The 21,566-nt window shown below is 42.0% G+C and overlaps 1 protein-coding gene across 1 annotated transcript in view; it reads left to right on the forward strand.

Annotated features, from left to right (window-relative positions):
• Positions 1–21,060, forward strand: part of ly75 (lymphocyte antigen 75) — a 35,801-nt gene extending 14,741 nt beyond the window's left edge. The window contains exons 13-35 of the mRNA XM_080730567.1: positions 330–472; positions 1,415–1,493; positions 1,624–1,695; positions 2,066–2,189; positions 3,720–3,755; positions 4,292–4,461; positions 4,758–4,822; positions 5,459–5,535; positions 5,669–5,805; positions 6,205–6,313; positions 6,508–6,668; positions 7,168–7,297; positions 9,386–9,606; positions 10,820–10,985; positions 12,492–12,659; positions 13,442–13,564; positions 13,986–14,171; positions 14,587–14,810; positions 16,525–16,711; positions 17,265–17,426; positions 17,537–17,653; positions 18,864–19,052; positions 19,266–21,060. Of these exons, the coding sequence (XP_080586693.1) occupies positions 330–472; positions 1,415–1,493; positions 1,624–1,695; positions 2,066–2,189; positions 3,720–3,755; positions 4,292–4,461; positions 4,758–4,822; positions 5,459–5,535; positions 5,669–5,805; positions 6,205–6,313; positions 6,508–6,668; positions 7,168–7,297; positions 9,386–9,606; positions 10,820–10,985; positions 12,492–12,659; positions 13,442–13,564; positions 13,986–14,171; positions 14,587–14,810; positions 16,525–16,711; positions 17,265–17,426; positions 17,537–17,653; positions 18,864–19,052; positions 19,266–19,450 (3,231 nt within the window). The 3' untranslated portion in view covers positions 19,451–21,060. The remainder of the gene's footprint in view (positions 1–329; positions 473–1,414; positions 1,494–1,623; positions 1,696–2,065; positions 2,190–3,719; positions 3,756–4,291; positions 4,462–4,757; positions 4,823–5,458; positions 5,536–5,668; positions 5,806–6,204; positions 6,314–6,507; positions 6,669–7,167; positions 7,298–9,385; positions 9,607–10,819; positions 10,986–12,491; positions 12,660–13,441; positions 13,565–13,985; positions 14,172–14,586; positions 14,811–16,524; positions 16,712–17,264; positions 17,427–17,536; positions 17,654–18,863; positions 19,053–19,265) is intronic.
• The last annotated feature ends 506 nt before the right edge of the window (positions 21,061–21,566 follow it).

Below are 21,566 nucleotides of genomic sequence, written 5' to 3' on the forward strand. Positions count from 1 at the left end.
CGCGACCACGTCACATCGCGACACGTTGTGAGCTTGTAGATCAGCTATTTCCACTATCAATCTCAATGTTCATTTCTTTTAAGTATAACGTTGTCAAATATGTCAGTAATTTCTTTGTATATTTAGGTTATGTGTCATATCTGCCACGTCACGTGCAACTTCAAAAACTACAAGCCAAACAGAAATGTAATTGTCAACGACAAACGACACAATTAAATTACGCAATTATTTGAGTGACAATTAATCGTTGTGTAAAATTTCATAATCGTGACAGCCCCAAGTACCACTGTGGTGATTTTCATGGGTTTCCCTGGGTTACATCATGTCAGGTGTTCCATGAGGAGAGGCTGAGTCGGAAGCGATCGTGGGAAGAAGCGGAGAGGTTCTGTCAGGCTTTAGGGGCCAACCTGCCCAGCTTCTCCAAGGAGGAGGAGATGAGAGCGCTGAACTACGTCATAAGAGACACCATTAGGTACACACAGGCTTACTTTCTCTGAAGATTGTGTCTCAAATAGTGCTGTGTAATTAGAGTTAATCCAATTGTATTTAGTTTTGGACTACTGAATACAGAATGCCATGTTATATAGGCATTTATCCAGAAAGTGAGTGAGGCAATGTGAGATTCAGCATGTTTATGCTACTTAACTTCGCCTAAACGCTTAGTTGTGCATAGAATACGTTCCAGCATGGTGAAAGTTGACAAGTGACGGATTAGTGGTGTAGTGGGCATGGTGCACATTTTTCAATACATATTGATTATGAATAATTGAAACTGTTTGCTTCACTATCAATAGGCCTATGCCTCTTCTGATCAAGTGAAAAGGTCAAGAAACAGGCTACACACTGTTAGCTAAAGCAGTGATGTTACTAGGTTTTCAATGTAATGGGTCCCGGGACCCACAGGTGGTTATTCAAATGGGTCCCAGAAAAGTTTTATGAGTCCTCAATATAAAGTTTACGCGCGCAAAATGGCGTACGTCGGACGTCGGTGGAATCAAAACATTGACGTTTCTATCGCCTGTTTAAGACTTTCTACGTGGATTTTATTTGTTTAACGTAGGGTAAAGTAGGATGCTTTCACCCATGAACAATGGTGGTGTCTGTGGACATTTCTTTTTCTTTTACCGCGACGCGGTAAATTATTTTAACATGGACTCCAATGGAGGCACATGAATGAGTCCCTGGGTGACTTGAATGAGTTTTTGATGCGGGATGCGCACGTAATGACATCACTGTAAAGACGATAAGTGTATAGAGCCTCTGAACTGTTGTCCCACATCATATTGTGAATATTGAAATTTGGCAAAGGTATTTCTTCAAAGTTGTTGTTTTTTGTAGATTACAATGTGGAGATGGAGCTATCACTAAAATGGTCATCATTTATTATAGTGATTTTCTGCTGTTGTTTCTACAGCAATGACCGTTTCTTCTGGGTGGGACTAAACCGGAGGAACCCTGCAGAGCGCTCCTGGGTATGGAGCGATGGCAGACCAGTGAGTACAGGGGCTCTGTAAACCTCAAGTCCTCACTGAACCCTTCAAGTTGAACTCTTTTTGTTGAAATGCATCAAAACCAAGTTGAACTGAATCACTGCACCTTGGTTCTTTTATGCCTCCACAACAGGTGACCATGAGCATTTTACAGCATGATTTCCATGAGGATGACGCGTACAACCGGGGCTGTGCAGCATTTAAGGTGAATTGTGTGTGTAATGAGGGTTATATATTGAGGCAAACAAAGCCATTGCATGCAGTTACTTGCAAAACCATTATCCCCAATGGCATTTGCAAAGAGTTGCATTGGTGCGGTCTGGCCTTAACCACCTGTAATCTCAGTCGGTTCCTGTCTGCAGGTTCCTGTTTATTATGATTGGCTGTTCTATGTTTCAAGATGTTGAAACAGGGGACATCAGTGAACCAGACTGAAGGGATAATCAATCAGTGATATAATATTCATCTGGGTTTTTGTTAGTGTGTATGGTTTATTTAATTTCTTCTTCTAGTGACAACATAATGAGACTGTGCATTATCCTGTTTTTGACTCAAATCATCTCTGTGCTTATCAGACGATGAAAACCAGCTTGAAGCACTTGTTTGTGTTCCTGCTCCATGACTTCCCTCCCAGGCCATTCTACGCCAAACCATTCCATTGTGATGCCAAACTAGAATGGGCCTGTCAGATCCCCCGGGGTAAGATCAATTAGTAGCCCCTTCCCAATTCAGAGTGCGCACCCTTCAAAGTGCAAGCCTTGCTTGGGTAGGGTAGGGTATTGCCCTGAGGAGTGCACGTAGGACACACGTTTTGCCTGTGAAATGGGACAGCGCTAGTGCGGATCCGAGCGGAAACGAAAAAAGCAGAACTTCTTTACCTTCTTAAACACTCTCAAACTTGTTTTTTGTGGCACGGAATTTACTTTTAAGATATTTTAGGATAGTATTTAGTTGTTTGTTGAACGTCATATGTGTGGTCAGTTCACCACAGAGCCTACTTAAAAATATCGCCACGACGTTCGGGCCAGAACTGGCGGCCGCCAGTGAAATACTATTCCAAAAAACGTACAAGTTAATTCCGTGCCACAAAAAACAAGTTTGAGGGCTCTTTTGGGGTTTAAATCTTTAGACGATGGACATGTTAACACATCTGGTGCCAACCCCGAGTTTCCCGAGTTTGTATTGATACCAACGCTGTGCCAACCCCGAGTTTCCCGAGTTTGGGCCGTTTTTGAAAAAAAAAAAAAAAAAATTTTTCAAAATTCTTTTTTTCAAAAATCTTTTTTGGACCTCCAGAAATGTATTAGGCATGATCGCGATCGCGAAATTGCATGTTTAACCCCCATACCAACCCATTCTTTCAAACATGGCAGCCATGTTTGTTTACATCTGAAGAAAACATAATGGCCCATAAATCATGAATGCCTGAACGGATTTCCAAGCGGATTTTTTTGTTTGAAAGCTGTGAACAGCATCTACACACGTGGTGCATCATCTAGGCATGGGCGTGCACTTTTTACACAATTGCACAATTACATGGAAGTCTATGGTAACCATGGCAATGCGAGACATTGAAGAGAAAAAATCATTGCAACATAAGTGTTAATGGCAGACACTCGGTCTGATTCGGGGTCCGCGTCAATATGCCGACGGGCCGGTATGCCGACGAACTAAACCTAACCATAACCCAGTAAAACTATGCCTAAACCTTAACCCTAACCTCAGTAACCGTGATGCGGGTGATTATCCAACCTGCCGACGGGGGTGAGTAACTAACCTGCCGACGGGGGTGAGTAACTAACCTGCCGACGCTGGTGAGTTCCTCCTCGGAACAACGGACTGGCGGAACAATTAGCTGACCCCCTGTTTCGGGTTGAATCGTGGGGGCGTGTTGCAGTGTGGAACTCGGCTATCAAACGAAGTGCTTGAAGTGTCCATCGGCTGTATGCTTAGAAACGGGGGAAAATAGTGCACATTCAAAGGGTAGATTTGAAGGGGTCTACAAAATGGGAGAGCACTCGGCGCGTCCCAGTGACGTCATCGCACATGAAACCTGCACTTAGTAGTGTCCAACCCCCTAATTGAGAAGGGGCTAATGTCACACACCACGAACACCAATAGTGTATATCATTCATGTTATGTAGTCCGGTTCAGCCACCTTCACACTCCTTTGTTTACTTAAACTATGATGTGAAATTAATTCATTATTCATGTATTGTTATTCAACAGGAAAGACACCCAATAACCCAGAGTGGTACAATCCTGGTAAGCATCCTTGCGATGATGATAATGATGATGTATTCATACGTATCTTTTGTGTTGTACAAGCTGGCCCCCATTTGATGTTTTATATCTGTTGGACCCCAATCTACAGTTCTACACTGTAACATCCTACTCCCCAGGGCACTGGTTCCCAAAAAGTAGGTCGGGACCCATTTTGGGGTCACGGACACATTTTTATGGGTCCCTTAAAGATTTTCATGAATAATAAAAAAAGTAATTTCATTGATAAATAAAATAAAAATCTAAGACATTCCATAAATTAGAAAACAAATGGTGTAGTGAAAATAGACGATCTACAATGTGAGCTGGTAGATCTGCTATTTTCACTAGTTTGGGTCCCGGGCAAACATCTAATTTCTCGAGCTAAAAGGTTTGGGAATCACTGGTCTATACCACGCGTACTGCAGTTTTGAAGCCTGTCTATAGTTTGTGAAAATGTTGCTGATGCTGTTTTTCATCACTAGTGTCGATACTCAATAGTAAATATCTCAGGCCTAAACAGACCTTTTGGATTTCAGGTGGGCAACATGAGACGTCCATCTTCATAGACGGACATGAGTTTTGGTTTGTGGCGGAGCCCAAGCTGCCCTTCGAGGAGGCCAAGATGTATTGCGGTCACAACAGTAGCAAGCTGGCTGCGCCGCCCAGCTTCACCGCAGCCAGGCAGATCCACGAATACATAGCGAAGGTAAACGAAGGTCTGCCCATGTAATGGCAAGCAGCATAGCAACGGCATTGTGTGGAATGCTTGGCTTTCTGGTGTTAGCCAAATTCCGACCTGTGTGTGTGTGTGTGTGTGTGTGTGTGTGTGTGTGTGTGTGTGTGTGCGTGTGCGCGCGCGCCATCTGTTTTCTTGCTTCATGTATTCAGTGTATGCACTGTCTCACTTTGTGTATATAAGCCTCTGCCAAATGTTCTCTGTTATGTTTTACATGAAGCGTTTGGTCCATCTATGCTGAGCTGAGACATGTTGTTATTGAACAGGTGTCCACTCCCAAGCAGAACTGGTGGGCCGACATGACACAGCCTGGACGCCTCTTCCCCATGACGTAATACACTTTCTCCATACAGTGTACACACACATTTAACAGCTTTGTTTGCGTTCACATTTCAGTTCACATCTTGAACACAAACAATGGTAGATGCACAAACTCGATATTTCATGATACAGATCATGGGTAAAGGAAGCATCGCATCGACAATGAACAGAATTTTGCCAATGCCTTAAGGCCCTCTTACATCTAACAACTTTTAAAAGATTTTGGAAAGATTTGGAAAGATTTCTAAAAGACCCTCTCACACCATAAGATTTGAAAAAGACGTTCCAAAGACTTAATGATGATTTTTAAAAGATTTCAGTTAGATGTGAGATGCCTGTAAAGATTTCGTAAAGATTCCCTTTTATTTGCTGAAATAGCTATAATAGCCATGTGTTCCTATCCTCTGACTAGCTCCAACAACACACACACACACACACACACACACACACACACACACACACACACACACACACACACACACACACACACACACACCTTTATGTACAGTATATATGTATCACTAGGGATGTAAAGGCAAAGAAATACAAATATATCTCTTTATATTCATATAGAGAATATATGTGTATACGAATATCACGCGAGTACAAATACTGTATGCAGTATGTGTTTGTGTTTGTATCCCAGGTTCACCCAGTCGAAGTACTATCACCCAACATTTTTGGGCAGATGCACCTCTATCAGTCCAGAAAACCTCTACCCAGGTAAATAGACATTACGCCGCTATTATATCCCATACACACAGTTCTGTTTTAACTCTCACAGAGCAGAAACTACAGTATGTTGTGCACGAGTATAGCCTCTTAACGACAATTTCCCCCATGTTCTCTCTTGCAGAGTACATGTTCAGTTGTCAACAGCACCTGCCATTCGTGTGTGAGAGAGAGAACACAACAGCGATGGAGATAGACCCCTTGGAGCCTCACCCTGTAGGCCTGCCCTGTGGAAACGGCTCCTTGGTCTTCAGAGATAAGGTCTGACTCTACAACACCCCCTGCTGGTCATTACATGCTAGGGCCGGGGTTTAGATCCATTTTGATATCATCCTCCACCGGCCAAAATGTTTTTCCTCATTGTGTGATATGGCTGAAGTGAACAATATATCGATTCAGCAACAACACTGCAATGTAGGCATGTGCAGTAGTCACAACCTAAAGGGTGTAGTAATCTAATGCACTAAAACCCATGATAGAAAATGAAGACTAGCAAGGTTCAAATTTTTTCATTATTAAAAAAAGGATTTATTTTTATTGATAGGACAAAAACAGTCTAGTCCATCTCATAAATAATTTTGTCAGCCGAGTAAGAACTTGAAACTTTAACATTTCTTGGTGTTTGAATTCACATTTCCAAACATATGTTGTCCTTTTCAGTGCTACACATTACTGAAGCCCTTCATGTTTGTGCCATACTCGTCCGCCATGGAGGAATGCAAGTCCCTGGGAGGGACTCTGGTCACCATATCTGACCAGGTTGAACAAGGTAAGGATATTTTCACATCTATAGCCCTGTACTATTAACTGTAATGTACAACTATACTCTCCACATGCTTAGTAGATCTTACAAGCTCACTGAAAAAATATTCTTAGCTCCATTAGCAAAGGTCATTGGCGAATACAGTTATTAACATGCTATATGTAACTCACTATAAGCTGTTCTGTCTGTGTGTTGTTCAGACTTTGTCACCACCCTGCTGCCGGCCATGCCAGATATCCAGAAGTTTTGGATTGGGTTGAAATTAAAACCTGACAACGCAGAGTGGGCTGATGATACCCTGGTCTCCTACGACAACTTCAACCCCCTGGTTCACGGCATGCTCAGGCGCGTACCTGTCACTGTAAGTTCTATTCCGTCTCCGCGACGAGTTGTGAGCTTGTAGAATGGGTATTTTTGGAGTAGAGAGATTTGGTGTAGAGGAAAAAAGGTAAGGGACCAATTATACATCCCTGGGGGACCCCGGTCAATGAAGTGTATAGGTTTTTAACACAAAACACAGATAGAACGCCATGTCATGTTTGACCATTTGTGGCATAATGTCAACTCCATTATCACTGCTACTTGAGTTGTTAAGCGTTTTGTATTCTTCAAACCTTAAAGGGCTCTAAACTGTGCTCAAATTGACAAGAGTTGATACTGCGAGTTGAAAGTTGAAATGTTCATCTTTTTGGGGGGCTAAGTTTGGTTGTTTTTCCTCTTCACACTATTGGCCTTTGATTAAACGCATTTGCTTGTCGAATAAATAAGATACTGTATTTTTCATAGTGTGTGTGTGTGTGTGTGTGTGTGTGTGTGTGTGTGTGTGTGTTTGTGTGTTTGTGTGTTTCTGCTGTCTGTAGTCATTGCATCCAGATGACATGCAGCTGTGTGTGTTCATGATGAACAATCCAAGCTCTTCCATGATCGGCACCTGGGATTTCAGCACCTGCAATGAGCAGCAAAATGTAACGCTATGCCAGCACTATGCAGGTACATCACACTATACAAACACTACAATATAATACAATATATACCAAGTATAAAATAATAGGGAATTCATTTATGAAAACAACAAACATATGAACTAGACTGCACTCTGTCGAGGTGCCAACTTAGCCTTGTGCACTCGTGGACATGTATGGCTTACTTGTGCGCTAGCAGAGTAGCCTTGTTATTTATATCAGGTCGCACTTGCTGATGGTGACATCCCCAAGAATGCTGGTCCCTCATTGGCTGTTAATGGTGATGTCACCAAGAATGCTGGTCCCTGATAGGCTACGGGCATAAACTCAAACAGATACGCTACATACAAAATCACTGAACACAGTACTTGCACGCTCTGCTGGCGCAAATAAATATACGTACAGCGACAATATAATACTAGTAAGACACCTGAGGGTGGAATGCGACCTCAGGGTGACATGCAACTCGCGCCAATTCTTGACCATCTGGCCAACCACAGCGTTTCTCTGACGATTCTAGTTGTTGTCATTCTGGGGGGAGTTTGTTCATGTTTTTGTGAGGGTATCAACCCTAGGAGACACGGGGAGAACATGCAAACTCCACACAGAAAGGCCCTATCGCTCACACCCTAGCTTGGGTTGGCGATAGGGCCTTTCTGTGTGGAGTTTGCCTAAACATGGAGATGTGGTACAGAAGGACTCATATATGGGCATAAAAAGTATGTCATGTGACATCACTTCCTGTACAGACAGTCAGACAGACAGCCATTGACTCCGACCTAACAATGGCTACTGTCTATGACGGTAGTTCCATATGACATATTGGACTAGACTATCTCCATATATAGTGTTATCCACATCTCCATGTTAGGACTCATATATGGGCATAAAAAGTATGTCATGTGACATCACTTCCTGTACAGACAGTCAGCCATTGACTCCAGATTAACAATGGCTACTGTCTACGACGGTAGTCCCATATGACATATTGGACTAGACTATCTCCATATATAGTGTTATCCACATCTCCATGTTTAGACAGCCATTGACTCCGGCCTAACAATGGCTACTTTCTATGACGGTAGTCCCATATGACATGATGGACTGGACTATCTCCATATATAGTGTTATCCACATTTCGTGTAGCCGCCCTGTACAGGAAGTGATGTCACAACTCGCTGACATCACAGAAGATACGGAAGGACGGTCACGAGGATACGGAAGGAAGGTCACTCAAGCGACACGGTTCTTCAGAGTATATGCGACCTTCGGTCGCAATCATCAAACGTATTACATTACATCGTTCAGTTTCTCATAGACCTTATTCACACTGCGGCCATCTTGGATCACATGACCACATGGGGTGGCAGCCTGCATAACAAACCATTGTAAACAATGGAGCAATGGTCCCAAAATAGACAAATGGGCAGATGACAACATCAACATCCCCAAAAGGATTAAATAGAAGGGCTACAGTAACTGGATTGATTACATCCACGGTAACGATATTCAAGGTAAGTTTGTTTGCAACCTTACTGTGTACAAAGACTTTTATCTATCTGTGCAGTGCTTGCTCCACCATCATATTAAATATTTGTTTTTAGATTGTTCCTGATTAATATGCACAAATCACGATACAGTAAATTAATATGATGGCAGAGCAAGCACTAATAACAGAGTAACATTGCAACCTAACTATGAATATTGTGGATGTACCCTTCTTTTGAATCCTTTTGGGGATGTTGATGTCATCTACCCATGTGTCGATTTGGTCAAAAGAAATTGGTTGAACAGAACTCATATTTTGGGACCTAGCTCCATTGTTTACAATGGTTTGTGATGCAGGCTGCCACCCCATGTGGTCATGTGATCCAATATGGCCGCGGTGTGAATAAGGTCCACCTGTTTCCGCGAGAATTTACTGTAGCATTATTTGCGGGACACTTCCGGTTAACAGCAGACATACAAGCTCGCGTCGCGTCACCGTTGTGAGCTTGTAGATCACTCTCGGCTGCGGCGCCGGAAGCTGCCTGCACATTCTGCACAATGCACGACGGGACGTTGGAAGGTTGTGGATTACGGCCATTTTGCTCCTATGTCACACCTCTAATGTCAGATAAGCCAGAGGAGCCCCGCTTCCCCTCGGAGCCCATCCAGGTCAACAACCACACCTTCCTGCTGCTGCAGCAGAACCTCAGCTGGTACGAGGCGAGGGACCAGTGCAGGAAGAAGGACATGGACCTGGCCAGCGTGGCCCAGACACTCCTGCAGTCTGTCCTCACTGTGCACGTGAGCCGTGCACGCACACCACTGTGGATCGGCCTCAGGAGTGAAGATGTAGGTCTTCTGAAACAACATGCATTTACTGTACAGCATGTTGGTTCATCATTAGGGGCTGTAAAGGTTAATCAAACTAATCAATGTAATCCATTATAGATTATTACTAGTAAGACGCCTCAGGGCAACCTCACCTTAAAGGGCGATGTCGCGCCACAGTGATGTGGACATCAGGGGAGTGGACATCAGGGATCTCCATATATAGAGGGTATGCGCGTGAGATCATCATCATACCCGGAAGTTATGAGGGAACGCCTACTGAGTGGCAAAAAACAACTTTATGGCCTTGACAGCCCATACATCCAAACAGAAAAGTCCTCTCTGATTGCATTAAACAACGTTAAAGGAGTAGTTCACCCCCAAAATGACTTTTTTTCTATTGATTAGTCACGCCATGGAGACTAGAGTTCAATAATATTTTTAGTTTTTCGTCGCATTCCTAAGACAAAAATGTGATAACAATAAATTTACCCCCATTCGTTCTGGATGGGGACCCGTTTCGAAACGGGTCCCCATCCGGAATCAATGGGGGTAAATTTACTCAAATCAAATTTTTGTCTTAGGAATGTGACAAAAACCAAAAAATAGTCTCCATGGAGTGACTAATCAATAGAAAAAAAGTCATTTTGGGGGTGAACTACTCCTTTAAACTCACTTTGCCACTCGATTTACCATTCACTTTATGCATGCGCATACCCTCTATATGGGCATAAAAGGGATTTGTTCCCCTGGCATCACAGGGATCTCCATATCTCCATATATGGGCATAAAAGGGATTTGTTCTCCCTGACATCACAGGGATCTCCCTAACAGGGAATCATTAATATTGATGACATTAGGGAACTCCATATCGGACACGGACAAGCTGTGACGTTTCTCATAGTAAACTGCGACCTTCGGTCGCAATTATAGATAAAAGGTCATTATAGATTAAAAAAGTAAGAAAGTAATTAGCCGATCTACAAGCTCACAGTGTGTCGTATCATGACGTGTTATGAGCTTGTAGATCTGCTATTTTTGCAATTGTTAATTTGTTGCATGTCACAATCACTTAATTTCATTGGGGGAAAAAAACATCTTGGTTATTCGATTAATTGAAAAAGTAATGAATAGAATAAACGCTAAGAATAATAAATAGTTTCAGCCCTATTCATCATTGTGTTTATTTTTGAAGGCAGGCTTTATAGCTTGTACGTTTTGTTGGTTTGATCAGGATGGCATTCACTACCGCTGGTCAGACAACAGTCACACCGTCTTTAGTCGCTGGTCTTCTGAAGCCACCAGTGGCTCCTGTGTGTACCTGGACACTGACAGCTTCTGGAAAGCCACCGAGTGTGAGGAGATCCTAGAAGGGGCCATCTGTCATAAGCCAAATCATGGTGAGTGGTGCTACGCTGCACATCGACACAGGAAGATGTTTGAAAAGATTGCACGATAAAACTACAGCAGGGTCAACACTGAATCGTCTCTGTCAAGATATACATTGTCTTGTTTAACCCATTTAGGCCTAGAATTATTGACTGCTTAAACTATTGAAAAATAGCAGATATACAAGCTCACAGCGCGGCACCGAGTGCCGCGCTGTGAGCTTGTAGATCTGCTATTTTTGAAAAATCATGAAAACGTGTGCAACTTTTTCAGTATACATTTTTCAAAGCAAACTTTTGTAACTCAAATCTCTGCTTCTGGGAGGTCCCTGGAACAACATATTTTGAGATGGGGGTCTGCGGCCAAATAAATGTAATTTTGGGGGTCCTTGACATGAAAAAGTTTGAGAACCACTGATTTAGAGGGAGGATTTAGAAGTCGGGTCAAAGATCGGGTCAACTTGCACACATTTTCAGGATTTTTCAAAAATAGCAGATCGACGAGCTCGCAGCGCGGCACCGAGTGCCGCGCTGCGAGCTCGTATATCTGCTATTTTTCGTTACTTAAAGCATAAAATAAATAATGGTTAAAGTGGTCTTTGAGGGTTGAGGCTAAATTGAGCAACGTACAGCAGGTGATAAGGCAGCAGTGGCTCAGGAGATAGAATGGCGAGTTTGATCCCCGGCCCCTCCTGGCTTAGGATCGAAGTGTCCTTGAGCAAGAGTAACGCTGAATTCATGGCAGCAGTGGCAGCGTTCTGACAAAGCAGCGAGGTTCAATGTGTTAAAGTCCATCCATTTAGCTTTTGTGTGCTTAAACAGAACACAAACGCCTTCGAAAAGGAATGTCACTTACTGAAATCAGACTCGCTTTTATAATTGAGTACAGTAAAATGTGCCTTTTTGCTGAGGTCTGTACCTGTATGTACAAACCGCACCACCATGCTCATATAATTGTTAAGAAATTCCCAGCTTTCCTATGGTGCCACCATTTTTATATACGTAGATACGATGTACAAGTATAAGTGTTAATGGTGTGTTATGAATACATATTCATAGTTTTGATTTACCATTTCCCTTTAGTTTAGGTTTGACTATTGTTGCGACCGTCAGGTCGCAGTTACAATCAAAACCTCCACCGGCTGTCTGTCGGTCAGCCTGTCTGTCCGTCACGTCATACTCTTCCCCTACTCATATCTCCACCACCGTTGCCCCGATCCATGCCAAACTTTGCACACACTTGGCTGATTCTTGCAAGACACATTTTTGGACACTGCTCCTACAGATTTTGACCTAAAATCACGCAAAGCGGTACACATTACCTCTAAAGTGGATCTGTCCCATTTCCCATATTCCCTCCTGATTGGCTACCATTGCCTTCAATGTTTGGGTATGCGACCTGACGGTCGCTTATCTCCCGATTTAGGGAGTCTTACTGATATAGAATATTGCTCAAGGAAGATATAATACTATTGATTTATAAAAATAAATTAAAATGAAATGTGATCTTCATTGTAGATGAGACCATCTCTGCACCAGACGATGGTGTTACAGTGAAGTGTCCCCATAAAAAGAATGGTCCAACCTGGATCCCCTTCAAGAAAAACTGTTATTACTTCCAGCTGGTTATCAACAGATGGGACCAGTTGGAAAAGGGACAGACTAATGTCACCTGCAAAACACTTGGTAAGGATTTGTTCTATGTGTACAGATTTTATTGAGATATGACCAAATAACTGTTCATGATTCTATCCAAGATGCAATTTTCTGAGGTGGTGATGAATATCTATCCATCTCCATCCATCTTCAACCGCTTATCCAGAATCGGGTCGCGGGGGTAACAGTTCCAACTGAGACCTCCAGATTTCCTTATCCCGAGCAACTTCCTCCACTCCCTCAGGGAGTATACCGAGGCGCTCCCAAGCCAGTTTGGAGATATAATCCCTCCATCTGGTCTTTAGTCTGCCACAGGGTCTCCTCCCAGTGGGACGCGCATCGAGGACCTTCCTAGGAAGGCGCTCGAGGGGCATCCGTACTAGATGCCCGAACCACCTAAGCTGACTCCTTCCCAAGTGTAGGAGCAGCGGTCTCTCTCGGGTGACTGAACTTCTCACCCTATCTCTAAGGGAGATACCAGCCACCCGTCTGAGGAAACCCATTTCGGCCGCTTGCACCCGCGACCTTATACTTTCGGTCATGACCCACACTTCATGACCATAGGTGAGAGTAGGAACGAAGATTGCTCGGTAGACAGAGAGCTTTGCCTTCCGGCTCAACTCTTTTTTTTCTTCACCACAGTGCGATTTAGCGACTGCAAAACCGCTCCTGCTGCTCCGATTCTACGTCTGATCTCCTTCTCCGTCTTCCCCTTTCTCTCATTCGTGAACAAGACCCCGAGATACTTAAACTCCTTCACCTGGAGTAAAGCCTCATTCAAGTGGTGATGGATATGACATTTCTATTTTTAGATTCAAAAGCAGACATCCTAACTATCCGCAACGCAGAGGAGAACGAGTTTGTCAGACAGCAGCTCCTGCCCTTCAAAGACCTGGTCCAGTTTGTATGGTTGGGACTGTTCCAAGTTCCCAATGGTGAGTACTGTGGTTTTCCACTTTAAACCTTGATTTTGGGTCGATGTATCCGATGCGAGTCAATTACCTGCCTGAAAAAATACAATATACAATATGATATATTTTCCCAAGCTGTATCACGATACACGATTTTATCATGATTCTTTTTCACATTGGTTTTTATGGTTACTTGTCAAAAACTAGACTCTCTGGGTTCCCTTTGGAAGGTCTAAATTGAAGTATGTAACTGACAGTATACAAATGAAACCAAATGGACCCGTAAGGGTCCATTTGGTTTCATTTGTATATAATTTGTAGATAATTATCACCGTATCGCCCACCCCTATGGGAGGATCTATCAACAGTTCAGTTTTACTCCGTTTCGACGCTATGCTTTTTACTGGCAAGTGTCCCGATGTGAGTTGTTGGTGTTGTGCTGCAGATAAGCAGATGAAGTGGTATGACGGCACTTACGTGCACTACTCCAACTGGCGAAACGGGCGACCGGAGATGGAGGGGAAGTTCATGGCTGGTCTTAACACTGACGGACTGTGGGAGCTCTATACCAAAGAGCACCTCTTCAGACTCTTCAGGCAGAGCAGCATTGTGACCTGCAAACTGGACAACGGTTGGTGGTGCATGCAGTTTCATCCAGCATTATATTTATTTTTAATAAAGCAGTTTAAGATCTGGGAAAACAACTTGGATAATGAAGCCCTCGCTTCGGCCTAAACAAAGTAAAGTACAAGCTAGCTCTGTTTGACTGATCATTCATATGGATGAAACACTGACTACCGTATTTTGTAGTAAAAGTAATGTTAAAGCGCAGTGGGACTTTGGTAGAGGTTTAGGTTGTGTTGTGTTGTTACCTTGTCTAGATGTAACTACTAGTCCAATTGGCGAGATATTTAAAGCTATTGTCGACTTTGCCCTTCAATGAAACTGTTATTTTCTTAACTAGCTTAAAAAACAAATATTACACAATATAACATGGTCATGCAACAACATGTTTCTTTTTACTTAACACCCCCTCAATCCAACAGAACCAAAAGACGAGTACAAGCAGTCTGCTAAGGATTGTCAAGGCTATGGAAACCTAACCTACCAGGTTGTTACCAGGAAGCTGAGCTGGTTCCAGGCCGTGGAGGAGTGCAGGCAGCTGGGGGGCCACCTGGCCAGCGTACACCATGTCCAACAGGACACACACCTCAAGCTCATTGCCAGTAGAGATGGTTTCCCACTCTGGATAGGCCTGTCCAACCAGGATGTAAGACCAGCATTTTTCTGTCCTAGGACCCCCAAATGAATATGTATTTGGCCGCGGACCCCCATCGGAAAATATACTGTGCCAGGAAGGGACCATACGAGATTGATGTTGTTAAAATGTTCAACATTTTTAGGTTATTTAAAGGACAACTTTGTTTTTTTTACAACAAGGGTTCATATTTTAGATAGTCATTAGTCATTATATAGTCATTAGGTACAGCATTGACAAAATGCTTTAACCCATTTAGGCCTAGGATTATTGACTGCTTTAACAGTTGAAAAATAGCAGATATACAAGCTCACAGCGCGGCACTGAGTGCCGTGCTGCGAGCTTGTAGATCTGCTATTTTTGAAAAAGTCGTGAAAATGTGTGCAAAAATGTGTGCAAATCTACAGTATGTATTTTCAAAGCGAACGTTTGTAACTCAAAGTTTGCTTCCGGGTGGTCCCTGGAACTAAATATTTTGAGATGCGGGTCCGTGGCCAAATAAATATCATTTTGGGGGTCCTTCACATGAAAAGGTTTGAGAACCACTGACATAGTAGTCTCTCAAGAACAGACTAACTGAGCTCCAGTTTAAGTGCTGACATAGAAACATAGGGGTTAAAAAAAAGAAAAAAGAAAAAAAAACCTTAGAAGGATTCAAAAGACACTTATAGAATCGGGTCAAAATTCAAATTGTCACGATTTTTCATAGTTAAAGCAGTCAATAATCTAAATGGGTTAAAGCATTTTGTCAATGCTGCTCTCAGAGCACCTTAAATGATATGCATAGAACAATGTTCAATTTCTGCTCAGGGGCATGCATGCAAATCAAAATAGTTAAAAACGCTTATCTTTTATTTTCTCTAATGACTATCTAAAATATGAACCCTTGTTGTAAAAATCACACTCGTGTGAACTGAGCGGTGGTGTGTGTGTGTGTGTGTGTGTGTGTGTGTGTGTGTGTGTGGCCCCTGTGTGTGTGTGTGTGTGTGCCCCCTGTGTGTGTGTGTGTGTGTGTGTGTGTGCCCCCTGTGTGTGTTTGTGCCTGGCCTATGCCTGGCCTATCCTGAACAACAGCGCCCCTCCCTTAATATGTGTGGTCAGAAAAGGTTACTGCAGGGCCAGGCTACATACCCGGAGACAGACAGACATACAGACAGACAAACAGACAAACAGACAGACAGACAGACAGACCCACACACACGGCCACGTATAGGAGCGTTGTGACCACCGCTCAAAAACCCAAAGTTGTCCTTTAATAGCAGATCTGTGAGCTTGTAGATTGTCTATTTTCAAATAGCTGATGTATAGTACTTTTTCTATACTGTAAACTTCGAGAATCCACAGCTCTACGGAATGTTCTTAACCACGTGATGGGCCCTATAATACTGAATCGTACAAAAAGAATTGCGGAAATAGCTGATATACAATCTCACAACACATTTCAATGAAGTGTTGCGAGCTGTTTTTGAAAATATTCCCAAGATGGGGACGCCAGCATTACGTGGTTAAACCTAATGCTAACTCCATTGTAGTTTGAGCTTCTTTATGAGATTGTGGCTCCAGCTCACACAGATCATATCTCTCCAAAGACTTGATTAATTTTTTTGTCACTTCAGTTAACCATGAAGAAGATTCATGAAATTTCCATTTGGATTCCATTGACACATCGTAAACTCTTTGCCACATAGCTGATTTTCACCACGTGGGGCTGTGTTCCTCCCTGCAGGCTAGTGGCTCATCCTATGAGTGGTCTGATGGAACGGGATACGACTACAAAGCAGCCATGTCGGGCCCCCAGGAAGCTGGTGAACATGGTAGCTGTGTATACATCACTCCTACTGGAGGCTGGGTCAGGACAGAATGCCACACCCCGCTAGATGGAGCCATCTGTTACACATCCCAGGAATCTCAGAGTAAGACGTGTGTGTGTGTGTGTGTGTGTGTGTGTGTGTGTGTGTGTGTGTGTGTGTGTGTGTGTGTGTGTGTGTGTGTGTGTGTGTGTGTGTGTGTGTGTGTGTGTGTGTGTGTGTGTGTGTGTGTTAGGGATGTGCATGACTTCCTATAAAATCAAAGTTTATTATTCTACTACTAAGTGGTTCATCAGAATAATTGATCTATTCGATAAAAAAAAAAAAAAATTGTTGTTATATAAGAAATACAAAAATATATCACTAACAAAATGCTTACATGAGCAAGATAAAGTCGGTTATTGGTTCTACATCGGTTTAAAAACTTTCAATATATATTAGATTAATTGTCAGATCCTATTACACGTGTCATTTAGTAATGAACACTCCAGATTTTAGTATGTAGTTATTCCATTACCATTGAATTGATCTTTCTTTTGTGGAACTCTGCAAGGCAAAGACAACACTTAGTGTAAACATTGTGTTTGTTTAGTATTTTACCTGTTTCCATTTAAGTTGAATCACAGTAACTGTACTCCCATCTGTTTGTGTGAATCAGAGGCGAAGCTGCAGGTGACCCCAGTGTCCAACTACTGTCCCCAGACCAACGGTTTATCCCAGTGGGTGCGCTACGAGGACCACTGTTATGCCTTCGACATGAGCTTTTACAACTACACAGTTTACAACATGGAGGCAGCCAGGGACATCTGTCAGAGTCTGGGTGAGGCCATTGGTCGTAAATAGGGATTCATCTGTTAATATGAAGCAATTGCTGTCCATCTTTTACACTTGATTGACCTGAAAATGTTGTATTTACATTTACATTGACAGATGCTCATCTGCTTACTATCAACACCAAAGAAGAGAATGACTTTGTACTGAAGTACATGTCAGAAAATCCTCTCATCACGAGGCGCATATGGCTGGGCTTGGACCTGGACAAGCAAGGTAAAGTCCAGAAAACAACATGGAATCAAAATGGGTTTGATTGTAAAGATTACGCAACATCGCTGTCACTCGACAATATCGGAGTAGGTGTGCGAAATGTCATAGAGAAGAGTGTTTTTATTTTTTAGGACAGATTCACACCCATAGTTCGGTAGACACGGTTGCAACATTGTTGCATTTTTAAAATGCGTGCTTTGTGTTTGCGTTCACAATGCACGTTGTCAACCGCAGCATAACCGCGGTCAAAATTCTTGCGTAATAATAATAATGCCTCCTCCTCCTCCCCCTGTGTTTAGACATGTTTCAATTCACAATGACACATGTTTTGGTTCATTTCCTGCATTTGATGCGGATTGCATTCACACCACCAGTGAACCGAACTCTTGTGCACTTGTAAGCGAAGCATGACCATTTTTTTTTTTTTTTCCGGATTAGAATTTGTTTGTTTTATCCGCACCAGAATTTGCATGAGCCTTCACACCAGCCCAAACGAAGCACACTTTCCGACAATACGCTCCAGACTTCGTTTTAATCGCAGTAAAACATTGTGGTGTGAACGCCCTCTTAAAGCCCCTTTTCCACTGGCCCAACTCCACACCACTCCACACCACACTGCCCTCTTGTGCCAGGTTTTCCACTACAAGGACCTGGGTAGAGTGGTGTGAAAGTGGTACTAAACAGGGTACTAAAAAGTATCCACTCTAGAGTAGGTCTGAGCTAGGCCAAACAGGGCCAAACACATCATAATGACTGATCACTCACTGACTTTTCATTTGGACCACCAGGATATAGTTGTAATACATGATAATAGATTCTATTGTGTTATAACCACTATTATAATCTATTATACTAGTGTATTATAATTATCATAGTAATACATTAATACTTTATAATGTAGTATAATCACAGTTATAATCCATTATAGTGCATTATAATTAGGATTGTTGTAATACAAATTTATATTGTATTATAATCACAGTTAAAAGGGTCAATTTGTTTCTTACCGATAGGGGTACTTTTGCGTAATGGAAAATGTAGATATTTTTATGTGGTGCGGTGTGGTGTGGTGTGGTGTGGTGTGGTGTGGTGCTAAAACTGCAGTCGAAAAGGGGCTTAATGTACAATTGTTTTACCTTCTGATTTTGACCATACATTTGCCCTCCCAACCTCACTCATCCCTGCTCCATCACACCTCTCCCTTGACCATCAGGTACGCCTATCAAATGGTTGGACGGTTCGGATCTGTCCTTCTCTAACTGGAAGAGTGGGGATTCTGTGTCTGGGGGGAAGTCGGGGGAGCCCCCCTGTGCTGTCTTGGTGTCGGGAGCAGCAGAAGGCACCTGGTACCACGTCAGCTGTCAAGGAAGCCACAGCCGTGTGGTCTGCAAAATATCAGCAAGTGAGTGGGACTTGGCCTGGAAATGAAATCCTCAGTGTTAATTTGTCCATTTGTAACTCAGGGAGCATACAAAATGTGTCCCATTTGGTCAAATTTGTAACACGCAGGATTGTTAAAGTGTACAGGCGTCTCTCTTGGTCCTAGTGCACACACCGGGGGATTTAAGGATTGACTGCTTTCTGACTTTATGTGTGCGTTTCTTTTGTTTTTCAGATTCCAGAGCCTCTCCAGTGGCTCTGGGTTTCTTAATAGTGGTTGTTCTAGCTCTCCTGACAGCCATCGGCTTCATCATATACAAGAAGAACAAAGCCGGCTACTTCTCCTCTACGGTCCGCTATAAGAGGACTGAAGATGAAGCAGACACAACCAGTATTATGACAGGAGCTGACGCAGACTAATTACCCTCAGGAAACAAATGATTTGTCTGCTCCGTTTATATTTTAATATTTGCAGCAACAGCAAACGAAGCCTGCCTTTAAAAAAAAGAAAACAGTATATACGTATATTTATTTAACTGACACATTTCTAGAATTGTCTAACACTGTATTAGTCCTGAAATGATTGTGAAATATTCACAATAGTTATTTTAGATTATTTAAAATGGTAATTCCATTGATAATCCTGTGATTTTAGCAGGAGAGAAGTCTTAAAGTTGCATACCTGCCGTTTACTTTTGACACATGGGTCCTTTGTCACATGTAACTTTGATAGTATTTCATTCCTCGAAACAGATTTTGAGGTGTTTAAGACTTTAATCATGAATAGCCGATATATTTCAGTAACGGAAAAATATATTTAAAAAAAACTTTCCACACTTCATCAAAATGGTATTCTGATATCTCACTTATTTAGTCATTTGCTGTACGTCCATCATGCCATAATCCATAATTATATACCATATGCATGCATGTGCAATTGAGAACACCGTCAGAATAGTATTTTGTGGTAAACTTTGTGTAATTTTAAGGTGTTCTAAAATATCTTTTAAGAGGCATAAGATTTTAATAACAATCATGAATAGGTATGTATAAATGGAGAAAAAAAGTTATATTTTTAAATGGTTTTGGATATCAAAGTAACAGCGACAAAGGACTCACCTATCAAAAAGGCTGGCATGCTCCTTTAAATCCAAGTAAATGAAAACTGAAGTATGGTGACTGGCACACAAATATTGCCTTATTAGGCAATGGCCCCATTTTGTGTAAACCACCAACATAACGTATTGTTGAATTGCTTTCCAATTACACCTGGCTCTACTTTCAGAACTTTTGGGGTAGAGATTTCTTTAGCAATTCAACTTGCAACAAAAAAAACTACAGACTGCAAATATTAATTCATACATACTTTTCCAAATAGGAAAAGAAAACATCGGATATTGAATGTGTTGCTCTTCAGGGTAGGTTTCCACTATTGAGCACTGTTCCCTTCATATTTACTTATTGCTACTGTAATAGCCAATTAATAGTGTTCATTTGTCACAGTTTGAAAAACACAGTATATTTTATTTTAACAATTTGACTTGAAGACATGTCTGGGACATGGTCTGAGCCTTTGGAGGAATTTGAAGTTAACGTGTTGGTAAAGTGTAAGTGTATATATCTAGGTTGTATGCTGTTTTAATGTAAATCTCTTTACTATGCACTTAACTACTGAGCAAGTATGCACTTTAATATGTTATGGAGCAGCTGTTCCTTCTAAGCACAATGACGTTTGGAGATGGTTATTCTTTATTGCTTTGTGTCTGTTCTTAGACTGTCAATTTGCACTCGTGCTTTGCTGTGAATACTTTGTAAAGATTTGATTGTATTTTTATATAACAGTCTTGAGTACTGAACCAAAGATGCTTTGAATATGTTGAAATGTTGATAGTCTTGAGACATTCCTATCGTTTTCAGGGACTGGCTCGTTGGGCTTGCTAACCCATGCATATTAAGATAAACCAAATGTTTTATTTCCACTTTTTACTTTGGTCTTAAACTTGTCTATCAATTCAAATCAGATAGTTTTAGCTGCCCTCCAATAAAAGGACTCATTTTGATGGTCAAAATGTGTTAGATTTTGCTTCTTCACATTTTATTTAAATACAGTCCATATAGACTTTGACATTTTAAATCTTACACAAGGAGCATCCCTGCCTGGTCCATTTTACCTGTGAATGTCCAGAAATCTATTATTGATTATGAATAGAATTGTCCTAATGTCAAAAAGAAATGTCCCATTCACAAACTGACTTACTTTAAAGAAGGGTCTCTTCTTTATTTTGGAGGAATTGCCCCCCCATTTCACACACATACACATGCCAATTCTCCCATGCAGACAGGTGACCATAGAGGTTGACATTTTAATAACTTGAGATTGTAATGGACTGGTCCCCCAGGGCTCTAGAACCACCCCCAACCCTCTACACCAAACCTCTTTGTTAATAGCTGATCTGAAAGTTCATGTGTCACGCTGGGCTTGTATATCTATTCAACCCAGAATAGGGACACTGGGATTCAAGCTAAAATACCTGCC

This window comes from Nannobrachium achirus (assembly GCF_963921795.1).
Source record: "Nannobrachium achirus genome assembly, chromosome: 7".
Lineage (NCBI taxonomy): Eukaryota > Metazoa > Chordata > Actinopteri > Myctophiformes > Myctophidae > Nannobrachium > Nannobrachium achirus.